This window comes from Podarcis gaigeae, assembly GCF_964106915.1.
Source record: "Podarcis gaigeae genome assembly, chromosome: 10".
NCBI classification, from domain to species: Eukaryota; Metazoa; Chordata; class Lepidosauria; order Squamata; family Lacertidae; genus Podarcis; species Podarcis gaigeae.
Genome location: NC_139686.1, coordinates 5,374,107 through 5,400,633, shown reverse-complemented (window position 1 = coordinate 5,400,633; position 26,527 = coordinate 5,374,107). Strand labels below are relative to the sequence as shown.

Sequence of the window (26,527 nt, the reverse complement as noted above, 5' to 3'; positions counted from 1 at the left end):
CTAGGTGCGTCTTATGGTCAGGTGTGTCTTATGGGGTGAAAAGGTCTTATACCTTCTCCCCCCTCGGCTGGTCCACCCAACCTCTGAGAGAGGAAAAAAGTTGTGTGGGGCTTTTTTTGTGGGGCGTGCAGTTTCCCAACCTTAATACAGGAGCAGCAGAAGCAACCACTGGGCAGCCGCTTTGTTCATCAATGTCACCCGCTGTGACTTGACATTGGCTGCAGGATTTCGGACATTTGCAGCCGTAACTACATATGGGAGCGTTTGTTTTTTACCGTATTGGCCTGAATATAGGCCACACCTTCCCCCCTCCAAAATTCTGACCGTGAGAAGTTAAAAGTGCAGCTTAAATTCACAACTTTACAAAAATTGGCTTTTACAGTATCACTGCTGAAACAGACATATGGTAAAATGGAACAGGTGTGAGTGCCTGTGGAATTTTAAAGGAGTGGCTTATATTTGGGTATTGTCTCCCCTTGAATTTTAAAGGTGTGGGTTATGTGTGGGTGCGGCTTATATTCGGGCCAATACGGTATTTGTTTTATTTATATCCCTCTTTCCTCCCCAAGGAGCCCAATGTAGCAAACGGATAAGCAATATAACAACAGAAAAGAAAGCAAAAACATTTTGAAATGGATTAAAGCATTCTAGAAGCTGTTAAAAGAGCATTATCCTATTCAGTGATCTCAGGGTGGCCAGGAAATGTATTTTTCAGAGACCCAATTGCCTGGCTAAACACGAATGTGTTCAAACTCCTCCTAAATGTTAGTAATGATGGAGACAGACACGCCTCTCTGGATCTGAATGACTGGCTTACGTTACTTGTTAGCGGCTCCCAATGGGTGGTTCGTGGACCACCTGGGGGTCTGCGTAACCCACTCAGGAGGTCTGCAACACATACCCATCAGCTGTCCCAGACTTCACATTTCGGGGGGCTGTGCTCCCACAAAGGTCACATGACTGGTGTCGGAGTGCGGCGCTGAAGATGTGCACCCCATTTTTGTGCTGGGACAAGTTGGAGGGTACGGTGGCACCATTCGCAAGACGAAAACTGCCACAGAGGTGTCAATGTTCTCAAAAGTAGGGGATCTACGGCTTGGCTTTTGAAAAATGGGGGGTCCACAGTACTTAAGAGCATATATTCATCAGAATTCCACCTGTGGGTCCTGCCAGGAAGGTAAGACAGTAAAATAAAATAAAAAACCTTTTCCCTGCCACTGGGTTAGACTTCCTCTAGCTAGGGTTTCTCTCTCTCTGCAGCTGAGGAAGTACAGATTGAAAGCCATGCTGCTTCTCAGCTGAGCTTGCATCCTGCATGTCTAAATGATGCCAGAACACAGCCATTTGATAGAGTCACGGGATAACTTCCTGCCCCTTCAGGGGGTTCCACACTTGAATGTGGTTGTTGTTGTTTAGTCGTGTCTGACTCTTTGTGACCCCCTGGACCTGAGCACGCCAGGCACTTCTGTCTTCCACTGCCTCCCGCAGTTTGGTCAAACTCATGCTGGTAGCTTCAAGAACACTGTCCAACTATCTCGTCCTCTGTCGTCCCCTTCTCCTTGCGCCCTCCATCTTTCCCAACATCAGGGTCTTTTCCAGGGAGTCTTCTCTTCTCATGAGGTGGCCAAAGTCTTGGAGCCTCAGCTTCAGGATCTGTCCTTCCAGTGAGCACTCAGGGCTGATTTCCTTCAGAATGGAGAGGTTTGATCTTCTTGCAGTCCATGGGACTCTCAAGAGTCTCCTCCATCACCAGAATTCAAAAGCATGCATTCTTCGGCGATCAGCCTTCTTTATGGTCCAGCTCTCACTTCCATACATCACTACTGGGAAAACCATAGCTTTTACTATAGGGACCTTTGTCGGCAAGGGGATGTCTCTGCTTTTACTCCAGCATAAAGAACACAAACCTTCATGTAAGAAACAGCAAAGCAAAGGTACATGCTATTTGCCTTGATCACAGAGGACTATTCAAACATGTCAGGCGGGGTTTGGAAAACCAGTGGCTATCCAGACATCGTTGGAATCGCATCTCTCATAAATCCTAGGCAGCACGATCAAGAATGATGGGAACCGTTATCCAGCTGTTACGTTGTTTTGTTTTCATTATTTACTTGCTTTTGCTCTGTATTTTATTCTCTGAACCACCCTGAGATCTTACGATGGGAGGACAGTATATAAATTTAATAAATTAGTAACAGAGCCCCACACCACTCAGTAACGCATGGTACGGGCATGATTCTGCTGCTTTTATGAACCGGGCCTCAGGTGTGCTTCAAGAAGAGGCAATGTAAGCCACAGGAGGGGTGAATGACTTCAGATACAGAAGACTGGAAGGCAGAGGGACATGAGATTATGGACTGATCTCACCTGCTTAACAAACCATGGCTTAGTGCCACGTGCTCAAGGACCACACCAGCTCAAAGACCCCTTGCATTCCACAATCCAGGACTTGACAATTCTGGTCAAGCAAGGAGCCGGTCTGTCTCAGTGTCCCAACAGCCAAGAATGGCTTACATCTGCTAACCTAGAAAACCATGGTTTGGCGGGAATGGCAAACCATGGTCCCGGCTACTCAAATGTTGAAACACAATGAAAGCTTGCTGCTAAAGCAGAATTGGAAATCCTGGATCATGAGAAGGGGGGACAGGGAATAAGATCCATGGTTTGATGCTACATGGGAATACTGTACAGCAGGGATTGCCAACCTGCGGCCCACAGAGGCCGTTTAACCGGCCCACGAGCCACCCCAGAACCAAGACGCCTGCTTGGCGAGTCCCAGCGCGCTGCACTAAACTGGCGCAGCATGGCATGGGGACTCGCTTTTGCGGTGCCGGAAATCATGTCTGTGCATGCACAGATGATGGAAATTGTGTCTGCGCAGACGACGGAAATTTCAGCCGCACACGCAATCCAGCCCATGGAGGAATCTCTGCGGGACCGATCCAGCCCAGGCAAATTACCGTATTTTTTGCTCTATAAGACTCACTTTTTCCCTCCTAAAAAGTTAGGGGAAATGTGTGTGCGTCTTATGAAGTGAATGCAGGCTGCGCAGCTATCCCAGAAGCCAGAACAGCAAGAGGGATTGCTGCTTTCACTGTGCAGCGATCCCTCTTGCTGTTCTGGCTTCTGAGAGTCAGAATATTTTTTTTCTTGTTTTCCTCCTCCAAAAACTAGGTGCGTCTTGTGGTCTGGTGCGTCTTATAGAGCGAAAAAATACGGAAAGCTTGTCGACCCCTGCTGTACAGCATTGAGCTCCTATCCACTTCCAAAGAAAACTGTGATACTCCCACCAGAATTTTAAAGAAGACAACTTGACAAGGACTACCAATAATATTTCATGTACAGTTGTTTTTTTTAAAAAAACCAAAATTAAAAAGCCAGTTTCTCAGGCTAGGTATGACGCTTGGTTTGACGGCTGTTTTGGTATACATTCTACAGGACATTTCCGCAGCCATTTGGAACACAACAGTTAAGACACAGACATGGTTTCCTTTTCCAGCATTCTTTTTTAAAAGGCAAATACTGTCCACAGCAAAATGTTAGGCATTTTGCCTATGCTAAAGAAGAAGAACAGAAACGCAGCGGTGACAACATGGCATTTCCTGCAAATGAAGGAGCAGTTAATACGAAGGTTTTTGTTTCGGAGGAAGAAGACAGGCCGTAGAATGGGGTTTTAAAACAAACCAACTTGCAGGGGGTGGAAGCAAGAAGTGGGGAGGCCAGCAGAGGCCGTCCCCCTATCTACGTAAGAAAAACTAGCGGATAATAACAGCTATTGCACAGAGCATGAATTTCCAAATCCTCCTTCACTTACACACTCTCTCATGCACACAAACACACATACACACACCTGCGACAGGAGAAAGAAAAAACAGCATCAGCTTATTCACGGTTCTCTTTCTCCGTTAACTCCTTCATTGTCAGGCATAACAGAAGTGGTACTCGGGCAGCTCTCTATATCCCTTTCCTGCCACCATTCAGGATAAACTCCTGTGCTGAAGCCAGCCAGCCACATGGAAGTAAACCAGTCTTGGACCGGGCAGTTCAATATGAAAAGGCAATAAATGACACACATTTCAGAAAGTCACAACTCAAGGCACCAGTCTTTCCAAACTGTAGCATCTGTAAGAAGACAGATCAGAGAAAGCCAGCTCGCATTCAGGCCTTTTCTTTTTTTTAGAGAGGCAAGAGATGTGACAAGAGCTACTACGATGGGTTCCCGAGTGAGTGAGCAGCCAGCCTTCCCCTTTCGAAACTGCTGCAAGTTACGGCCATTTTACAGAACAGTAACTAGGAGAGACTGCGTCACGCCGTCTGCCTTGACTACAAAGCATGCAGCAAAAGCAGTACAAATCAGCTGAGCGACAGCGTCTTTCGTTCATGATGTATTTATAGGTATCCATAAATTAAAAACAAAAAAAGCTTGACTTCCATAAACTTTAAAATAAAAATTCACAGAAGGAAAAAAAAAAGGCATCTGATGTATATTTGCCGAGTAAGGCTTTGGAGTCGGGCGTCGTCCCATCTCCTAGCAGCAGTCCTCCGCAGTGCTCATAAATAGAGAGAGAAAAGGAGAGGGGGAGAGAGAGAGAGGAGAGGGAGAGAGAAAAGAGAGGGGCGAGAGGAGTCGCTTTTTTAAAAGTAGTGTTTGAAGAGCAGGTGCTTTCTCATTTCAAGCGCTCGATGAGTCCCTGTGTGAGTCCAAGGTGCAAAAGCTGCGATCTGGTGAGGTTTGCTAAGTGGGGGAAGAACCCCAGAAGCTTCTCCCAAGACAGTTCCAAGAGGCTGGGCACTACCAGCCACATCTTAAAGAGAGAGCCAGTCCGTTTGTTCCTTTGGATGTCCACCACGCCTCCGTGGACGTACATGCAGCCGGCCTGCGTGGAAACAAGGGGGGAAAGGAAGGTCACTGCTGGGTTTTCTTTTGAGCGGAACGGCAAACACCTGGATTGCCTGCGAAGGAGAGATGCCATCCAGCCCCAAATATCTGTGGTCAGCTTGACATCGAGGCGGCATTCTGTTTGCAACCACAGGAAGCAGAGGGCAGTGGGGCTACAAGCCTGCCAGCCAGGTTGCCCGGTGCTTAATGACCTCAAGATCCTCAAGGGCAACTCATTTTGTAACTTGCTCTACATGGGGCTGCCCTTGAGACTGACCCAGAAACTCCAGCAGGTGCAGAATGCTGCGGCGAGACTCCTTACGGGGTCCTCGCCACGGGATCACATTCACCCGGTGCTATACCGGCTGCACTGGCTCCCAGTGGAGTATAGGATCAGGTTTAAGGTGCTGGTTTTAACCTTTAAAGCCCTATATGGCCTAGGACCCTCGTACCTACGGGACCGCCTCTCCTGGTATGTCCCACAGAGGAACCTACGGTCTTCAGACAAAAACATCCTGAAGGTCCCAGGCCACAGAGGTTAGGCTGGCCTCATCTAGAGCCAGGGCTTTCTGGTGGAACGCTCTGTCCCAAGAGACTAGGGCCCTGAGGGACTGAATTGACATCTGTCCGCAGGGCCTGCAAGACAGAGCTGTTCCACCAGGCCTTTGGCCAAGGCGCAGCCTGACCCCCTCCCTTGGTAATCCTCATAGCACTCTAGCTCAATGGTTGCCATGAATTTGATTCTGAATTGATTTTAGAATGAATTGATTTTAGAATGCTGTGTTACTTTTATTGTTGTTAGCCGCTTCGTCTGGGGAGGGAGGGATATAGATAAATATATATTATTATTATTATTATTATTATTATTATTATTATTATTATTATTATTATTATTATTTGTCCTGGGCAACAGCCGATGGGCCTTGCAGAGCGCCAAACTGCAGAGAAAGGCCCTTTGCCCCCACCCTCTGTCCCTCTTCCTCAGCCTGAGTAGCACTGAGGACATGAGGCAGAACAGCGGTGGAGAAGCTCTGACCCACAGGGCATCCAATTTGGCCATTTCCCATCAAGCAAATGCCCACCTTCCCGCCCATCAGCTGACATCGTTGGTCTAATCCTACAGTGCCTGAGTGTTTGTGTTCCCAGCAGCAGGATTTCATCTCCAGCATCTGAAGGTGGCTGTTCCAGGGCCATTTTCCACCACCCCAATGTTGGTCTTAGGGAAGCGGGTGGCGCTGTGGGTTAAACCACAGAGCCTAGGACTTGCCGATCAGAAGGTCAGCAGTTCGAATCCCTGCGACGGGGTGAGCTCCCATTGCTCAGTCCCAGCTCCTGCCAACCTAGCAGTTCGAAAGCACGTCAAAGTGCAAGTAGATAAATCGGTACCGCTCTGGCGGGAAGGTAAACGGCGTTTCCGTGCGCTGCTCTGGTTCGCCAGAAGCGGCTTAGTCATGCTGGCCACATGACCCGGAAGCTGTACGCCGGCTCCCTCGGCCAATAAAGCAAGATGAGCGCCGTAGCCCCAGAGTCGTCCGCAACTGGACCTAATAGTCAGGGGTCCCTTTACCTTTACCTAATGACGATCTGGGTTGACAGAACTCCAGTATTTTCAAATACCTCCCCCAGCTGGTTAATTCAGCACCCCCCCTCTTGCTGGCCATTTCTGTGCCACGTAGGACCTTGCAGAGAGGCTGGGTGCTGGCAGCCGCTTACCGGAGTCACAGCAGCACAGTGGAAATAAACTGGCTCTGGCATGACGGCCGGGAGTTTCACCCACTGGAAGGTCTGCAAGCTCAGTTTCCAGATGTCTCCCAGGATCACCTCTCCGTTGTATCCTCCGCAGACGAAGACATCTGAATTGACAAACGGCACAGGGCATTAGGCGTTGTTTTTCCACCATAAAGGGGCACACAAGGAAGGTTTGCTCAGTTCTTCACCTGGTGCGGAGAGAAACTGCTGTTTCCACAACTGTTTCTCTCACCAGACTTCCTCTGAGATCAATATGCTCCCCCACCTCCATCTTTTCAAGGAAATAACCGTACTTTTCCGTCTATAAGACACCCCCCTGTATAAGACGACCCCTATTTTGGGGGACTCAAAGAAAATGGGGGAAGATGGCACAGAGTTGCTGAGGATTTTTTGCAGAGGACTGCCAAAAATCGCTCGCCTGCAGGCATCGCAAAATCCACCTCCTGTCTGTCCCACTGCCTGCAGAAGCTGCCAATCGCCCGCCCAACTGCGGGAGCGTCAGCCAATCTACACCACCCATTGACGCGGCAACCAATATCAGGCACAACAGCCACGGCAGCAACCAATCAAATGCCCACCCTATGCACTACCCAGGTATAAGGCGACCCCCACTTTTCAGCATGATTTTTAAAGAAATCTTCTACATGGAAAAGTACAGTAACTTTTAATCTTGCCTGGGAACCTAGGAACAGTACCCCACCATCAAGGAACGCCTCTCCCCATATGAACCGACCCAGACCCTGCCACCATCATCTGAGGCCCTTCTTGATGTGCCCTCTCCCTGAGAAGCAACGCAAGAATGGACCTTTTCTGCGTTGGCTCCCCGTCTGTGGAATGCTCTCCGTAGGCAGTCTCATCTGGCACCTTTATTACATATATTTAGGTGCCAGGCGAGAAAGTTTCTCTTCAACCAGCTGTTTGGCTGAGAAACACCCTGTGGCTTTTAAAATGTGTTTGTGGAAGGAGTTTGTTTTTGTCTGTGATTTATTATGTAGCTTGCATTCTTATTTTGTGTTTTTCCGTTGTGAAACGCCCCGGGATCTTCAGATGAAGGGCAGGATACAAATTTTAATAATAACCCAGTGTATACAGCGAGGAAGGCCCGGGTTCAAGTCTCCACTCAACCATTATAGCCTACCTTAGAGGGCTGTTGAGATGATGAATTGTTGGGGAGCGGGTTGTAATATCTATGCTTCCCTGAGCTCTTTGGACTCAAGTAATAGTTAAATAACTAAGTAATAAGCAAAATTCTGAATTTTCCCACATCCACCCACTTCCTTCCTTCCTGCCCACTCACCCTATTTATGGAACACTCTTCCCAGGAATGCCCCTTTGGCACTGCCAGACAAAGAAGTTTTTGTTCTTCCATGCATTTGGGCACCACCAACAATACATTGTAACATTAAATCCATTTTTAACCAAGTTTATGTGATTTTATTATTCTTTTTCACTTTGGTTGTAAATGGTACTGGGATACAGTGGATGCTCGGGTTGCGAACATGATCCGTGTGGGATGCACGTTCGCAACCCGCAGCATTCGCAACCTGTGTCTGCGCACGCACGGGTTGTGATTCAGCGCTTCTGTGCATGTGCAAAAGTGTGATTTAGAGCTTCTGCACATGCGTGACAGCTAAAACCCGGAAGTAACCCGTTCCAGTACTTCCATGTTTCAGCAGTCCGCAACTCGAAAAAACGCAACCTCAAGCATCTGTAACATGAGGTATGACTGTACTCTTTCTTCTTCTTTTTTTAAGTGGGAAGTGACATGGACATTTGACAAACCAGAGTCCATTTGGAGGAAGTGGCCCCGGGGTTACGATGTTTCTCCCCTCGAGTCAAACCAGCCTTCCATTTCTCTTGACAAGCTTTCCAACAATATGGCTGACCCTTCCACCCTCTGCTGTTAGAATGTTTCTGAACATGCTGAGGCACCGCAGCACCTCAAAGATGGATTGTTGTGTGCATACAGAAGTAGGCTCAAACGCTTCATCCCAGTTGGGATTTCACATGCCACAAACAGGAGCCTCTGCAGCTCAACATGCCAAAGCGAGCCAGTGATTCTTACCATTTTTTATCTGTACACAACTGTGACATCTCCTGGCCGCCGGGAAATCTGTGGAAAGAAAACCTGAGGGTGAGTAAGTGTAACGGAAGAGAAGACAAAACAAAAAAAATTCCTTCCAGTAGCACCTTAAAGACCAACTAAGTCAGTTCTTGGTATGAGCTTTCGTGTGCATGCACACTTCTTCAGATACACTGAAACAGAAATTTCCAGACCCTTCTATATAGTGAGAAGGTGGGGAGGGGTATTACTCAGAAGGGTGGTGGGAATGGGTGATTGGCAGATAGCTGTGATGAGCCTGTTGACGACTCTTAATGACTGCAATAGGTCTTACAGGAAGAAGCGAGGGGTGAAAAGGTGAAAAATGGCTTTGTCATGTATAATGAGATAAGAATCCAAGGTCTTTGTTCAGACCAGGTTTCTCAATGGTTTTAAGTTTGGTGATAAGTTGTAATTCAGCAGCTTCTCTTTCCAGTCTATTTCTGAAATTCCTTTGTAGTAAAACAGCTACTTTGAGATCTTGTATAGAATGTCCTGAGAAAATTTTGATATTAGGAATCTACGCTCCAAATGAAGGGAAATCAGAATTCTACAAGAAGTTGCATGAGATTATGCTGGACTATCTGGACTACGATAACATCATCATGATGGGAGATATGAATGGGATCGTCTCAACGAACATGGATAGGTCACAAAGCCAAAAGGTTACTAAAGATGGCAGACTACCAAAGACCTTTTTCGAAATGACAGACAACATGGACTGGATTGACATATGGAGGACAAAGAACCCCTTGGGGAAAGAAGGAACATTTTTCTCTGAAGCCCAACTGACTTGGACAAGAATTGACCAAATATGGATTTCTAGAGGTCTGGCTCCTAAGGTTAGGAAAGTGGAAATCTGCCCAAAGACCTGCTCCGATCATAACGCGTTGAAAATGGACATGACATTATTACCAACCGGCTCCTTTAGATGGAAGATGAATGACAATTTGTTTAGAGATCAGGAGATTATTAAGAAGGCCAAAAAAACAATAAAGGACTATTTTGAGATAAATTTGAACACTGCAGTGGAAAAAAGAACAATCTGGGACGCAAGCAAAGCTGTGATGAGAGGGTTCTTGATACAACAGAACGCCATAAAGAAAAGACTACAAAATGAGAAAAAAGATAAGATTTTGGGGAAAATTAAAGAATTAGAGAAGAAACTAAGAGTAAACCCGAAGTCACAACCGATCTTGAGAGAAATTAAACTTCATCAGGCACAATATTCTAAACTGATAAATCAGGAAATAGAATGGAAGATTAAATTAATGAAACAAAAAACATTTGAATCGGCTAACAAATGTGGGAAACTGCTGGCTTGGCAGTTGAAGAAGAGACAAAAGTTGAACATAGTAACAAATTTGGAAATCGAAGGAAGATATATTCAGAACCCGGTGGAAATTAGAAAATGCTTCCAGAAATATTTCAAGAAATTATACACTCAAGGGCCACAAAATGAGGAGGAGATTGCAAAATTTTTGGAGAAAAATGGACTTAAAAAACTATCACAAGAAAATAGATCACTCCTGAATAGCAAAATAACACGACTAGAGATAGAACATGCCATTCAGAATATGAAGCTGGGCAAGTCTCCAGGGCCAGATGGCTTGACCTCCAAGTACTATAAGACATTAAGTGACTATTTGATTCAACCACTGATGGAGGTCAGCAATGAAATTATGGAGGGAAAGAAGGCGCCGGAATCGTGGAAGGAAGCTTTCATCACATTGATACCAAAATCAGAAACTGAAAAGACACAACTTAAGAACTACCGTCCCATTTCCCTTTTAAATGTGGATTATAAAATATTTGCTGATGTTTTGGCAGGAAGACTCAAAAGAGTTTTAAATGAGATAATCCATAAAGACCAGGCAGGCTTTCTCCCAGGAAGACACTTGTTTGCTAATACAAGGAATATTATTGACATTTTGGAACTTTTGCAAACAAATATTAACACTAAAGCAGTTTTAATTTTTATAGACGCGGAGAAGGCCTTCGATAACATCTCTTGGAAATTTATGAAGGGGAATTTAAAAGAAATGGGAGTGGGGCGGGGTTTTGAAAATGGGATTGATGCGATTTACTCAGAACAAAAGGCAAAACTGATAGTTAACAATGTGGTTACAGAAGAGTTTAGGATTGAAAAAGGGACACGACAAGGCTGCCCGATTTCCCCCTTGCTGTTTATTTCTGTCCTGGAGGTGCTCTTGAACTTGATTAGAGGGGACCGGTTGGTGCAAGGGATTCAGATCGGAGCGAAACAATATAAACTTAAAGCTTTTGCAGAGTCGTCAACAGGCTCATCACAGCTATCTGCCAATCACCCATTCCCACCACCCTTCTGAGTAATACCCCTCCCCACCTTCTCACTATATAGAAGGGTCTGGAAATTTCTGTTTCAGTGTATCTGAAGAAGTGTGCATGCACACGAAAGCTCATACCAAGAACTGACTTAGTTGGCTTTAAGGTGCTACTGGAAGGAATTTTTTTTGTTTTGACTATGGCAGACCAACACGGCTACCTATCTGTAACTGGAAGAGAAGACAGTTCAGTAAAAGCGGGTTTCTCATTACTGGGAAGGGGCCGGCCAGCCTGAAAAGGGGCTTAACATGAATTGCACAGAATTCTCCTTGTGCCTGGCCGTGAAGTACTCATAAAGGTAAAGGTACCCCTGCCCGTACGGGCCAGTTGTGTCCGACTCTAGGGTTGTGCGCCCATCTCACTTAAGAGGCGGGGGCCAGCGCTGTCCGGAGACACTTCCGGGTCACGTGGCCAGCGTGACAAAGCTGCTCTGGCGAGTCGGCACCAGCGCAGCACACGAAAACGCCATTTACCTTCCCGCTATGAAGCGGTACCTATTTATCTACTTGCACTTAAGGGTGCTTCAGAACTGCTAGGTGGGCAGGAGCTGGGACCGAAAGACGGGAGCTCACCCCGCCGCGGGGATTTGAACCGCCGACCATGCGATCGGCAAGTCCTAGGCACTGAGGTTTTACCCACAGCGCCACCCGCGTCCCGAAGCACTCATAAGATCATTCAATACCAACTGACCTTTAGCCACCCTTTCCATGTGAAGAGGTGAAGTCAAAAGAGGGAGGGAGGAAACTGCCTACTCCTAAAGCATATTTTAGCTTGTGTGTGGATAAAGATGAAAAGCCTAAGAACAAAAAAATAGTCCACTAGCACCTTAGAGACCAACTAAGTTTGTTTTAGGTATAAGCTTTTGTGTGCATGCATACTTCTTCAGTGTGTATCTTCAGTGTGTATCTGAAGAAGTGTGTATGCACACGAAAGCTTATACCTAGAACAGATTTAATTGGTCTCCAAGATGCTACTGGACAATTTTTTTATTTTTGATTTCGACTGCGTCAGACCAACATGGCTACCTATCTGAAGCCTAGGAACAGTTTGTGCTCGCTTTACAAGCGCTCTGGAACGCCCATTGAAGAGAGGGTTGTGAGAGCAAAACAATAAAAATGACCAGGGGAAAATAATCTGAACTGAAGTATGTTGAAAGGCCACCTGGAGGAGGAAGACTTCATATCAAGAAAGGTTACAAGAGCCTAACTATGGGTGTTGATTAGAGCCCAAGTCAAGTGGAATCACTAAATCTGAGCTCTACATGAATACAGTAAACCCACAATGTATGTGCATATAATTTGTGTGCATTTAAGCACTTGGCTAAATAGATAATTAGGGGACAGGCATCTGGGGGGAAAGTCACTGGCAATCCCACCCACCACAGAACCCACAGTGTTTTGACTATATGCGATTTTGGTTTTAGGCATGATTTCTGGAACATAACCCTTCTTGAAAGTTTACTGTACATTTTAAAAAGTGTTTCTGAAATGTCAGATTTCCACAAGGCACCAGAATCCAAAGAGAAATACTGTGGTACCTTGGGTTAAGACCTTAATTCGTTCTGGAGGTCCGTTCTTAACCTGAAACTGTTCTTAACCTGAGATACTATTTTAGCTAATGGGGCCTCCCGCTGCCACCATGCCGCCACAATGCGATTTCTGTTCTCATCCTGAAGCAAAGTTCTTAATCCAAGGTACTATTTCTGGGTTAGCGGAGTCTGTAACCTGAAGCGCCTGTAACCCGAAGTGTCCGTAACCTGAAGCACCTGTAACCCAAGATACCACTGTATCTAGTTATTAAAAAAATTAATCTAGAACCAGCTACTATACATGAGACCTGGAATTATGCAACATTTTTTGGTGTATATTTCAGATCAATCTATGGGTTTAATTTGGATTTTTAACAAAGAGTAAAGTGCAAAGGTTTTGAGAAGACTGACTTGTTTGCAAACTTCCTTTGAATCTCTCCCTGGGGCCCCCCACCAACATTTTATTTCTGGCTACAAATAGTTTTGTCTTTTCAACCCCTGCCAATATATGCTATTTTTCAAAAGCCTACCTTTTTTCTTATGAGGCTTTGTTGCAATTTCTTCCCAGGTGTTTGTTTCAAGGTTGTAGGCATGGATCTGAAGCAACAGAAATAATACAATTATATATATATATATATATATATATATATATATATATATATATATATATATATATATATTTTAATGACAGAAATGGAACAAGGCAAAGGCTGAATTCAAGGCCTCTGCCAGCAAATTCACCCGTCAAGCCCACTCCATCACCCCACAAGAGATTTCCAAGTTAAATAGCTAAGCGTTGGAAATTAGGCAAGAGGCTGACACTTGATTCATGATATCCGGGGGTATGGATTGTTGGGTTTGCAGAAAAATTGCCATGTCATCTGCCTGCTGCCGAAGGGAAACTTGAGCCGCTATAATTCTGTGCGCCTTGGCAACCTGTCAAATGGCTCTTACTGTCAGAAAGTTCTTCCTGGTGTTTTAAGTCAAAATCTGATTTCTTGTAACTTCAGTAATAATAATAATTATTTTTTATTTATACCCTGCCCTCCCGGTTCAAAAACTGGGCTCAGGGTGGCTAACAACAAATTTAAAACACTTAATTATAAAAGCAGCATAAAATACAGTATAAAAACATGAATAACAATAAAAATCAAAAATCAATTTAGGGGAAATAAGCCTTAGATAATCCCCAGGGCTAGCTGGCTGAATTGGTCCTACTTGGGCCAGCAAGGAGACCAGGGGAGAATTTGCTGTGGGGTCTCAGAGCAGGTGATCTTCATAAAAAGGGGAGGGGAAGGGAATAGAAGGGAAATAAAAGATCAGGCTGAATTCAAATTGAAAGCCAGGCGGAATAGCTCTGTCTTACAGGCCCGACAGAAGGTTAAATCCTGAAGGGCCCTGGTCTCCTGGGACAGAGCATTCCACCAGGTCAGAGCCATCACTGAGAAGGCCCTGGCCCTGGTGGAGGATAGTCTGATTTCCTTAGGGCCTGGGACCTCTAAACTATGGTTATTCATGGACCTTAAGGTCCTTCGTGGGACATACCAGGAGAGGCGGTCCTGTAGATACGAGGGCCCTAAGCCACAAAGGGCTTTAAAGGTCAAGACCAGCACCTTAAATCAGACCCTGTACTCCACCGGGAGCCAGTGCAACTGGTAACGCACTGGGTGAATATGGTCCCATGGCAGGGACCCCGTGAGGAGCCTCGCTGCAGCATTCTGCACCCGCTGGAGTTTCAAGTCACTGGCCTTCCACTATACTTGGTTTGGGGGGACACCATCTTATCTATAGTTCCTGCATCTCTCTGTCTGCTTGCCACCTACAGTGGTGTTTCAGCCCTTGTAAGCTGGGCTCCAGCTGCTTCTCCCACCAGATCACTAGATCACACCAGATCTCCTTCAGGCTGCCCAGGCTCCCTTTCATGGAGTAGGTATCTCTCGAAGGCTATGCTCTGCTCTCTGCAGCTGGGAGGAAGCAATGCTTTTGAATGCTGTTTGCTGGAAAATACAGAAGCGAGTACTCTTGCGCTCGGATCCTGCTCTGTGGGCTTCCCATTGGGGCTTTTGCTTGGCTGTAAGATGCTGGATTAGATGGGCCACTGGCCTGATCTATGAGACCGCCTCTCCTGGTATGCCCCACGGAGGACCTTACGGTCTTCAGACAAAAATATATTGGAGGTCCCGGGCCACAGGGAGGTTAGGCTGGCCTCAACCAGAGCCGGGGCTTTTTTGGCCGTGGCCCCAATCTGGTGGAAGGCTCTGTCACAAGAGACCAGGGCCCTGCGGGACTTGACATCTTTCCGCAGGGCCTGCAAGATGGAGCTGTTCCACCAGGCCTTTGGCCAAGGCACAGACTGTAAACCTCATAGAACTCTAGCCCAATGGTTGCCACTAATTTGATTCTGAATTGATTTTAGAATGTATTCCAATTAATTGATTGTGATTTTATGTAAACTGTGTTAATTTTATTGTTGTTAGCTGCTCTGAGCCCGGCTTCGGCTGGGGAGGGCAGAATATAAATAGTTTTTTTATATTACTATTATGTCAATTAACTCAACAGGAACTGTGCAAAAGTGTGGCTATGTATGTGAAAGGGGGTTTGCACAGGATAAATTCATCCCAGGTTGTGCCCTATTAGAGATCCAGGTGAAACATACTGGGATTCCTCGTGTGCAAATCTTTGCAAATTTTGTCTTCATGGCACTCTGGTGGATGTTCCCCCTTGCAAGAGCAATGTTCTGAGATGGAAAAAAGGGTGACCTGCCACACAATCAATCAGAGCAGTGACTGGAACCCAGTTCTCCCAAACCAAACCCAGTTCCATTCACTAGATCACTCACCAATCTGCATTATGTGCCAAATACTCAAGACCTCAACATTCTGCTACTGTATTAAAATTCACCAGCTCTGGTCATGGGCTTACTTTCTGATCTCACTAGCGAGAAATCAAACTAATAAAAAGTATTTTGGTGGTTGATCCTATTACCTTGTCCAAGGAATAGGCTGTCCAAGAAGTCCCCCCTCCTAAGATGTAAATCCTCTGCCCGTCATGTGCAATTTCATGTCTGTATCTGGAAAGACAAAGTCAAAATTATTTGTAGCTTCATCTGCCTGCTCATTTATATGTGTGTGTGTGTGTGTGTGTGTGTGTGTGTGTGTGTGTGCATGCATGCACAAGTTTCTAGCCCCTGTGCTGCATTCAGTTTTCTCAGTCTGTCAGCCAAGAATGCCATGCTATATATGAATAAGAATAAAATATTATTTATACCCCGCCCTTCTGGCCGGGCCTCCCCAGCCACTCTGGGCGGCTTCCAACCAAATATTAAAATACAATAATACATCAAACATTAAAAGCTTCCCTAAACAGGGCTGCCTTCAGATGTCTGCTAAAACTCTGGTAGTTGTTTTTCTCTTTGACATCTGGTGGAGGGCGTTCCACAGAGCGGGGGCCACCACTGAGAAGGCCTTCTGCCTGGTTCCCTGTATAACTTGGTTTCTCACAGTGAGGGAACCGCCAGAAGGCCCTCAGCACTGGACCTCAGTGTCTGGGTAGAACAATGGGGGTGGAGACGCTCCTTCAGGTCTACTGGACCGAGGCCGTTTAGGGCTTTCAAGGTCAGCACCAACACTTTGAATTGTGCTTGGAAACATACTGGGAGCCAATGTAAGTCTTTCAAGACCGGTGTTATGTGGTCTCGGCGGCCGCTCCCAGTCACCAGTCTAGCTGCCGCATGTCACCAGTCTAGCCCCACGTAGAGCGCATTGCAGTAGTCCAAGCAGGAGATAACCAGAGCATGCACCACTCTGGCGAGGCAGTCCGCCAGACATGCTGGAATTTTCATAGCAAATGTTTCCAAATTTAGGCATCCCATCTAAACTATGCAAGCCCTACTAATATCTGGAGGGCAGGGGGAGGTGGCTGAAGAGAGAGCCAAAATTTTTGAATTGGAATTGACATTTTAATCAGAACTTGTCTATCAAGAGACTGTCATTTTGAATGAGGAAGACTTGAGGCTGGTCACCTTGCAGCCAGTTTTACGCAGCAGGCGCCACTGAGCAAGAGGCCAAGCTCACCTTTCCTCCGGCATGTCACAGTGCATGTTGTTTGGCTTCAGCTGGGTCCACTCCCTGGTGTTCAGGTCCAGCTTGTGCAGGTCTGTGCTGTAAATGTATCCTGTCGTGCCTCCGAATACGTACAAGGAGCCATTTATGATCGCCATTGCCTGGTAAGGGAGAAGAGGGAAGAGCTGCAGGGGAACTGAAGGGGCACCATAGGGAGGCAGCCGAAAGGCAGGTATCCTCTGAAGAGCATCCATCTCCCCCTTCCCTGGATCCCCTTTGTCACACCACTTTCAAGGGAGCAGAGCCAGGAGTGACAGTATGCCACGGACAGCAATTGGTATTGCCAGGGCAATTAAATCTGCCTGTAAGTCTGATCTCATTTTCGTGAACTGATTTGAGCTTATGGTTGAAGTGTGGTACTGAAACACCGCAATGTGTACAGACACAGGGTGGGGTATGGGGACGGCCTCTAGCCTTGGATGTATGGAAGATGGTTGTGGTACCTATAATCGAAAAACACTCTGTACATGCTCCAGCATATTCTATTTTTCTCTTTTATAGGGCTAAGCCATCGGTAGGCAAACTAAGGCCCAGGGGCCAGATCCGGCCCAATTGCCTTCTAAATCTGGCCCGCGGACGGTCTGGGAATCAGTGTGTTTTTACATGAGTAGAATGTGTCCTTTTATTTAAAATGCATCTCTGGGTTATTTGTGGGGTATAGGAATTCGTTCATTTCCCCCAAAAAAATATAATCTGGCCCCCCACAAGGTCTGAGGGACAGTGGACTGGCCCCCTGCTGAAAAAGTTTGCTAACCTCTGGGCTAAGCCATCAAGACCTCGGGCTCAAATTAAATTCTTATCTGACTTTGTACTATGCAATCCCCCAGTATACTTCATGCTCAGGGACTCGAGAACTGCTCCCCATTTTTAGACCCGAGGAGATAAGTAAGACCTGAATTAAGAGCACAAGCCTCTCAGGAATATGGAACCACTCTCTGTCCTTCAAGAGTCTGATGATGATGATAATGAAACTTGCACACCTACTAAATCTGGGGGGTCATCTAGCCCTCTGTAGCAGATTTGGGAAGAGTGCAAGTTGCAGGCGAGTTCCATGTGCGAATGGAAAACCTTGCACTTGGGTGTTTGTCAGGTGCCACCCAAGGTCTCAAAATCTCATGGAACATTGAAATAAATAACAACAACAACAACAACAACAATAATATTTACATCCTGACGATCTGAACAGGCTTGCCCCAGCCACTCTGGGTGCCTCCCAACAAAATATTAAAAACACAATAAAACATCTACCATTAAAAACTTCCCTGTAGAGTAGAATAGGGGCAGCAGTGGATGCCCCCCCCCCCATACCTGCCCATAGATGCGGTTGGGCTTCTTCCCTCGACAGTTGAAGAGAGCCCAGCGCTTGTACTTGACGTTGCAGACGTGGACGTCATTGCCATTGCTCTCGCCAAAGGGGATCCCGGTGCCGCCAAAGACCAAGAGGTTATTCCCATGCAACACAACTGGCAGAAAACAAGAAAGCAGAACAAAACCTTTGACATGCAGGTTTGGTAGCCTTCAACAGCTGCTTGGAACAATCATCTTCTCTGCTGTTCACCAGTAACCAAAAGTCTAGCGAAGGGATGGAGAGAGCCCTCTTGCCAGCGACACAGAACTAACAAGTTAGAGGTAAAGGGTAAAGCACCCCTGACCATTAGGTCCAGTCGTGGCCGACTCTGGGGTTGCTTTATTGGCCGAGGGAGCCGGCGTACAGCTTCCGGGTCATGTGGCCAGCAGGACTAAGCCGCTTCTGGCAAACCAGAACAGCGCACGGAAACGCCGTTTACCTTCCCGTCGGAGCGGTACCTACTTATCTACTTGCACTTTGACGTGCTTTCGAACTGCTAAGTTGGCAGGAGCAGAGACCGAGCAACGGGAGATCACCCCGTTGTGGGGATCTGAACCGCCAACCTTCTGATCGGCAAGTCCTAGGCCCAGTGGTTTAACCTACAGCACCACCTGCGTTATCGCTGGGTAAATGGGGCCTGTGCAGGTAGAGCGTGAGCAGCAGACAGGTACATGTGCATACAATGGGCATGCAAATGAACAGACAAAGCATACTAAAGGAACCGGAGCAACTCACATTGCTTTTCAGTCAAGCACTCACACAGCAGCAAAAGGCAATAGAAGTTGCAGACACTTCCCTGCTGACCTGAATTTCACAACAGAAAGTGGACTGCACTAATGGAAAAAAAACCTGCCTGCAGAGCTGTGGATGAATCATGCAAAGTACATCTACCATGAAGACTTTCCGGGGGGGGGGGGGGGGGAGAGAAGCAAAGAGAAAGGAAAGAGCTCCAGCATTCAACACCTCCAGTGTCCCAAACTGTAAAGGTAAAGGTACCCCTGCCCGTATGGGCCAGACAGACTCTGGGGTTGTGCGCCCATCTCACTTAAGAGGCGGGGGCCAGCGCTGTCCGGAGACACTTCCGGGTCACGTGGCCAGCGTGACGAAGCTGCTCTGGCGAGCCAGCACCAGCGCAGCACACGGAAACGCCGTTTACCTTCCGCTATAAAGCGGTACCTATTTATCTATTTGCACTTAGGGGTGCTTTCGAACTGCTCGGTGGGCAGGAGCTGGGACCGAAAGACGGGAGCTCACCCCGCTGTGGGGATTCGAACCGCCAACCATGCAATCGGCAAGTCCTAGGCACTGAGGTTTTACCCACAGCGCCACCCTTGTCCCAAACTGTAGCAGTTCCTAAAGAAAAGGAATGGGAGGAAGCCCTGCAAAAAACAACCCCATGGCCACTGCTGGGGTGATGGTGGCGGTAGTGCCACACCTCTTAAGACTCTTGGTAGCCACAACTGTGTAACATGAATTTATCCACAGTGCAGATCTGGCCAGCAACAATACGAAGCCAAGCCCTTCTTGGCATCTAAGCCTGGACTTTTATAAGACCCTATTTTAAGTACAGGAGTTACAAAACGGATCTCAAAATAGCTCACTCTAATCTTACTCAATTGCTGCCCTTATACAGATGGGACAGCTGATTATTATTAAATTTGTATACCACCCTTTCAGGGCAGTTCACAACAAGAATGCTATTAAGGCGAGGAGTTACATTTATGCTTTACTACCGCAATAATTCATTCTCTACTCACGTGACATAGATGCTAACTCTCGAGGCATGTAACCCTCTGTGCCCATTTGATGCCAGGTGCCGGTAGCAAAGTTGTATCGCCAAAGCTCCCTGAAGAGTGGGTAGTCTTCATTCTCTGGCCCTCCGGACTCATCATAGTCAGGATTGTATCCTCCGAACACGTACAAGTTGGCATTGTCTGCCACACAACGGTGGCCGCTTCTGGCTGGTGGGACTCTGTGGCCTAAAGCAGAGAGACAAAAGATTTTCATGAACTAAGGCGGGACAGAATATATTTTGCAAAGCTGGGTGAAGCAGCATAGAAAGATGGCAAAGGAGGGAGAGAGGTGGGCATCACAGTGGATAAAGTCTCAGCACCAAGAAAGGAAGTTGCTCCAGTTCCATCTTGGATAAATTTCCAACAACCCGTTTTCATTGGCAGGCATGGGAGCAGGTAAGTCAAGAAAGGTGTGTGCACACAGTTTGGGTAAAAAGCTACACAAGGAGATGTGGTGTTGTGAATGGTTGCAGCTGATCTTCCAAACATTTCTGGCTTTCAGTCATACAGTGGTACCTCGAGTTACATACGCTTCAGGTTACAGACTCCGCTATCCAGAAATAGTACCTCGGGTTAAGAACTTTGCTTCAGGATGAGAACAGAAATTATGCTCCGGCGGTGCAGCGGCAGTGGGAGGCCCCATTAGCTAAAGTGGTGCTTCAGGTTAAGAACAGTTTCAGGTTAAGAACGGACCTCCAGAACGAATTAAGTACTTAACCTGAGGTACGACTGTATTGGCTTGTGGGCTTCTCATATGTATCTGGTTGGCCACTGTGAGAACAGGACTGGACGGATTATTAGCTTGATCCAGGAGGTTCTTATGAACTCTCAACATTATCTGGGAGGGTTTTTTTCTGTGGTTTTAGTCCCTCCTAGAAGTTGGTTTACCAAAAGTTGGTGGTAGAGGTCGTCTGCTCAACATTTTTTTCCTCATCTGGGGTTCTATTTTGGCCCTTATGCTGTTTACCATCTACATGAAAATGCTGGGAGAAGTCATCCGCACATACAAGGTACAGTGCCATCGGTACAGAAATAACACCGCCGCTCCTCGCTTTTCATCCCAATTCCAGAAAGGCTGCAGAGGTGCTGAATAAATGCCTGAGCTTGATAAGCGACTGCATCATTATGGGTTAACAAACTAAAGCTTAACCTTGACGGAACTGGAGCCCCTTTCTGTGGCAGGAGGACAAGATCACACTAGCTGGCCTGATTCACGGTCTCCGTGCACTCCCTAGACATGCACCCAGCAGTAACATGAAAAGGGGTTGAAGTACCTTGTTCGGATGTGGTTTAGCTACATGCACATAAACCAGTATGCATTCAGGCGCCCTGTCACATTAACAACAACAAAAAAGTGTGGCCTCACTAACAAAGAACATTAACAAAGAGTTAGATGTGCTGCTGGTCAAGAGGACCAATGATGCAGGGATGTAGGCACAGCCCTGTCTCAATAATAATAATAATAATAATTTATTTATACCCTGCCCATCTGGCTGGGCTTCCCCAGCCACTCTGGGCGGCTTCCAACAAAATATTAAAATACAGTAATGCATCAAACATTAAAACTTCCCTAAACAGGGCTGCCTTCAGATGTCTGCTAAAAGTCTGGTAGTTGTTGTTCTCTTTGACATCTGGTGGGAGGGCGTTCCACAGGGTGGGTGCCACTACCGAGAAGGCCCTCTGCCTGGTTCCCTGTAACTTGGCTTCTCATAGTGAGGGAACTGCCCGAAGGTCCTCAGCGCTGGACCTCAGTTTCCAGGTAGAACAATGGGGGTGGAGACGCTCCTTCAGGTATACTGGACCGAGGCCGTTTCGGGCTTTAAAGGGCAACACCAACAATTGTGCTCGAAAACATACTGGGAGCCAATAAGGTTGTTTATGGTGTGACTGTGCTCTTAGATAGCCAGTACAGGTGATAAAGTTTCCAGGAATGAGCGCTTTTGGACATCTTAAACTAACACGCCAACTGCAACCAAACCTAGAGAGAGCAGATCGAGCTGTGGTTATGCATGCCCTTGTTACACCTGGTCTTGCATTACAGTAACAAGCCTTGCATCAGACTCTCTTTGAAGGGATATAACAGGACTCTAAGTGTGTTCAGTTGATGCAGCAAGCAGGAGTCAAGAGTTCTGACAGGCAACAAGTTCCTGAAGTTTGTTGCTCCACTGCCATACCACCTGAACTGATTTTCTGATTTCTTTCCAGACCCAACCCAAAGTGCTGAGTACCATTTTTAAAGCACTGTGCGGCTTGGAACTCTGATACTTAAAAGACTGTCTCCTCCAAGGTGAGTTCACCTGACTACTCAGGTGATACTGACAGACTGCCCTGGGCATTCCACCATCAGAAGACTGGTTGGTAGTGGAACATCAGGGAAAAGCATTCTCTGTGGCACATACATTACGGGACTTCCTATCCTGGCTGTGTTTCAACAGCACCTGAAAAACTGGCGGTATCAGCAAGCTGGTCAATGTCCAACTTTCTTTACATTTCCCCTCTTATATACTGCACCTGATTCTTTTAAAAGTTTTAGTTGCGCTTTTGACAGTTAATGTAAGCAGGAAACAGGAAGTATATAAGCATTTTAGTAACCGAAAGTGCAACTCTATGCATTCTTGGGGTAAATACCAGTGAGCACCATGGGATTTATATCCAAGAAGCACGCAAGGGATCAAGCAGCACGTTTCCAATGTAATGAACTTGGCACTGTTTTATGGGGTGGAATTAGTCATGAACGACGGGAAAGGTGCCAAAAGCTTGTGTGGCATACTGGCTAAAGCTATGAGTCAGGAAGTCCTGGTCTCACCTCTGTCAGGAACTCATTAGGGGGCCTTAAGCAAGCTGCGTGACCTCTCCCTTCACCCCACACCAGCAAACCGCAGACGCAACAACTCCAGGCTACCGTGCTGTTCAGGATCGGCCAAGGAGCTGTACACAAGTTGCAATGTACTGTACAGTGGTACCTTGATTCTCAAATTTAATCCGTTCCTAAAGTCCGTTCCAAAACCAAAGCATTCCAAAACCAAGGCACGCTTTCCCAGAGAAAGTAATGCAAAATGGATTAATCCACTCCCGACTTTTAAAAACAACCCCTAAAACAGCAATTTAACATGGACTTTACTATCTAACGAGGGACGCAGGTGGCGCTGTGGGTTAAAGCCTCAGCGCCTAGGACTTGCCGATTGAAAGGTCGGCGGTTCGAATCCCTGCGGCAGGGTGCGCTCCTGCTGCTCGGTCCCAGCGCCTGCCAACCTAGCAGTTCGAAAGCACCTCCGGGTACAAGTAGATAAATAGGGACCGCTTACCAGCGGGAAGGTAAACGGCGTTTCCGTGTGCAGCTCTGGCTCGCCAGATGCAGCTTTGTCATGCTGGCCACGTGACCCGGAAGTGTCTCCGGACAGCGCTGGCCCCTGGCCTCTTAAGTGAGATGGGCGCACAACCCCAGCGTCTGTCAAGACTGGCCCGTACGGGCAGGGGTACCTTTACCTTTACCTTTACTATCTAACAAGACCATTGATCCATAAAATGAAAGCAATAAACAATGTACTGCAGTCACACAATCAACCCATCAGGGGCTGAACTGGGTTCTACACAGTCACAAAAACAAAACAAAAAGAGCTGCAAAAACAAAAACGCAAAATAAATAGCAAAGACAGACAGACCTCAGCGGAACACTCAAAACGGAAGCGCAACACTCAAAACGTTGCACGTTCAGCTTCTGAAAAAAGTTTGCAAACTGGAACACATACTTCCGGGTTTGCAGTGTTTGGGTTCCAAGTTGTTTGAGCACCAAGGCATTTGAGAACCAAAGTGCCACTGTATATACACCCACGAAGCTCCCCCCAAGGCAGCGACAGCGACAGCGGCACCAGGCGACCTTGCAGGGCTGCTGTTCCGGATTTACACACAGGGCTCCCTGCATTGTGCACGCGCGGGGCAAATGTCACCTGAGGTGGCTCTCCAAATGTCCCTCCGTAAAGCCCTTATAAGCGGATCAGACCAACATGGCCCCAGCAAGCTGCTTCCAACGGCGGTCAGCCGGAAGCCCCCAATCAAGCACAAGACATTCAGATTCAGCAGCCCCTTCTCCATATATATACTTGGGGAGAGAGCAAAATATGGTCTGAAGTTCAACATCAAAAAAACGAAAATCATGGCCACTGGTCCCATCACCTCCTGGCAAATAGAAGGGGAAGAAATGGAGGCAGTGAGAGATTTTACTTTCTTGGGCTCCATGATCACTGCAGATGGTGAAAGCAGTCACAAAATTAAAGGACGCCTGCTCCTTGGGAGAAAGGCGATGGCAAACCTAGACAGCATCTTAAAAAGCAGAGAAATCACCTTGCCAACAAAGGTCTGTATAGTTAAAGCTGTGGTTTTCCCAGTAGTGATGTATGGAAGTGAGAGCTGGACCATCAAGAAGGCTGATCGCCGAAGAATGGATGCTTTTGAATTCTGGTGCTGGAGGAGACTCTTGAGAGTCCCATGGACTGCAAGAAGATCAAACCTCTCCATTCTGAAGGAAATCAGCCCTGAGTGCTCACTGGAAGGACAGATCCTGAAGCTGAGGCTCCAAGACTTTGGCCACCTCATGAGAAGAGAAGACTCCCTGGAAAAGACCCTGATGTTGGGAAAGATGGAGGGCACAAGGAGAAGGGGACGACAGAGGACAAGATGGTTGGACAGTGTTCTCAAAGCGGCCAGCATGAGTTTGATCAAAGAGGCAGTGGAAGACAGGAGGGCCCGGCGTGCTCTGGGGTCACGAAGAGTCGGACACGACTAAACGACTAAACAACAACAACAACTTAAATGAAGAAAGTGGTTTTGCAGAAATGACATTAGAATGATGGAAATAAATGACTGAGAAATGGTGTGTGCATACATGAATGACCTCTTCCTGGCTCCTTGGGCCTAAATCATGACTTCTACTATGGCTAGAACATTGTTAGCTATAACCACTTTTTAGGTGCATACAAATATCTTCAATTATCTGAAGGGCTGTCACATGGAGGATGGAACAAGCTTGTTATCTGCCGCTCCAGAGGGTAGGACCCGAACCAAATTACAAAGAAAAGTGATTGTAAATAAACTTTAGGAAGAACTTTCTGGGGGCAAGAGTTGTTTGACAGTGGAATGAATGCCCTCAGAAGGTACAGTGGTACCTTGGGTTAAGTACTTAATTCCTTCCGGAGGTCCGTTCTTAACCTGAAACTGTTCTTAACCTGATGCACCACTTTAGCTAACAGGGCCTCCTGCTGCTGCTGCGCCGCCAGAGCACAGTTTCTGTTCTCATCCTGAAGCAAAGTTTTTAACCTGAAGCACTATTTCTGGCTGAGTGGAGTCTGTAACCTGAAGCAAATGTAACCTGAAACGTATGTAAACCGAGGTACCACTGTAGTGGACTCTCCTTTGTTGGAGGTATTTATGCAGAGGTTGGGCGGCCATCTCTCAGCTCTGAATTCTGCGTTGAAGGGGGTTGGACTAGATGGCCCTTGGGGTCCTTTACAATTCTGTGGTTCTAAGACCGGCAACATTAAATGTCCGACTTCTGGTTTCAACAGCAGTGGGAGACAGGAGCGCCTGGCGTGCTCTGGTCCAGGGGGTCCCGAAGAGGCAGAACAACAACCATTGGTGGTGGGCAGCGGGGCTCTGGCTGTGGCGGCGGCGCAGGCGCAGACGCTCCCTCCCCCCCCCACTCACCGCCACGGCCCGGGCCCGGCGGGAGCCTGACGAAGCGGTTGAGGAGCCCCCCGCGCGGAGATTGAGCCGCGGGCCCGTTCCCGCCGCCGGCGCCGCGCTGCCGGTTGCCGTCCCAGCCCTCTCCGTTCCCCGCCGACATCTTGGCCCTCCTTCCTCTTCTCGGCTCCCTCACAGTCGCCCAAACGAGCGCGACGTGAGGGGCTGGAGGAGGGGGGGGCAAACAAGAGTTTCCCGCTGCCACAGCCAATAAGCGCCGGCCTTGCACAGCGCCGGCCAATCGGAGACGCGGTTGTTGGAGAAGAGGCTTGTGCGTCCCTGCGCGAGGAGTGTGTGGGGGGGAAACAGGAGTTTCCCGCTGCCATAGCCAATAGGCGCCGGCCTTGCACAGCGCCGGCCAATCGGAGCGCGACGTGAAGGGCTGGAGGAGGGACTTGTGCCTGCCTGCGCGAGGAGCGGTGGGGGGAACAAGAGTTTTCCCGCAACCACAGCCAATAGGCGCCGGACTTGCACAGCGCCGGCCAATCGGAGGCGCGGTTGTTGGGTCGGCTTGGAGGAGGAGAGGCGAAAGGTGTGGGCGACGTCATCATGGAAAGGAGGGGGAGGCGGAGGTAGCCAGGCCAGAGCAATCGCTCGCAAGATTAAGGCCTTTCTGCACAAAACGGGGAAGAGATGGGGAGGCAAGAGCAATCGAAATAGGAAATAGCAGATCGACAGGCGGAAGAGACGGTGGTTCTTCGCCAGGAACCTTGGGAGTTGTAGTTCCGCGAGGAGGGGCGCCCTCCCAGGAGTTCTGAGGAGGCCGTGACAGGGCTGCAGATGAGCTACAAAATGAATGTTGTTAATAATAATAATAATAATAATAATAATAATAATAATAATAATAATAATAATAATAATTTAAAATTCATATCCCGCCCATCTGGCTGGGTTTCCCTAGCCACTCT

The 26,527-nt window shown here is 47.4% G+C and overlaps 1 protein-coding gene and 1 long non-coding RNA gene across 2 annotated transcripts; one reads left to right on the top strand and one right to left on the bottom strand.

Moving 5' to 3' along the window:
- The first annotated feature begins 2,893 nt into the window (after positions 1 to 2,893).
- LOC310826374 lies at positions 2,894 to 3,352 on the top strand. Its single transcript, XR_014555802.1, has 2 exons — positions 2,894 to 2,961; positions 3,224 to 3,352. It is a non-coding gene; the product is annotated as an uncharacterized lncRNA (long non-coding RNA).
- A 1,020-nt stretch (positions 3,353 to 4,372) lies between these two features.
- On the bottom strand, positions 4,373 to 25,800 carry KLHDC10 (kelch domain containing 10). Its single transcript, XM_083700764.1, has 9 exons — positions 25,584 to 25,800; positions 19,848 to 20,069; positions 18,051 to 18,205; positions 16,695 to 16,843; positions 15,607 to 15,691; positions 13,152 to 13,218; positions 8,694 to 8,741; positions 6,593 to 6,732; positions 4,373 to 4,877 (listed from the first exon to the last, which is right to left on the bottom strand). Exons 1-9 carry the CDS (start codon positions 25,720 to 25,722, stop codon positions 4,668 to 4,670), a joined length of 1,215 nt encoding a protein of 404 aa, XP_083556890.1. The 5' UTR covers positions 25,723 to 25,800; the 3' UTR covers positions 4,373 to 4,667.
- Positions 25,801 to 26,527: the final 727 nt, after the last annotated feature.

What these genes read in the sequence shown, in the direction of transcription:
- KLHDC10 (XM_083700764.1), bottom strand. Translation starts at nt 25,722, where the DNA reads ATGTCGGCGGGGAACGGAGAGGGCTGGGACGGCAACCGGCAGCGCGGC. An exon ending in AGAGTTAGCATCTATGTCAC is followed by an intron (nt 18,206 to 19,847) that starts GTGAGTAGAGAA and finishes GTTTTCTGCCAG; the next exon opens with TTGTGTTGCATGGGAATAAC. An exon ending in CAGCCTATTCCTTGGACAAG is followed by an intron (nt 13,219 to 15,606) that starts GTAATAGGATCA and finishes CTGTTGCTTCAG; the next exon opens with ATCCATGCCTACAACCTTGA.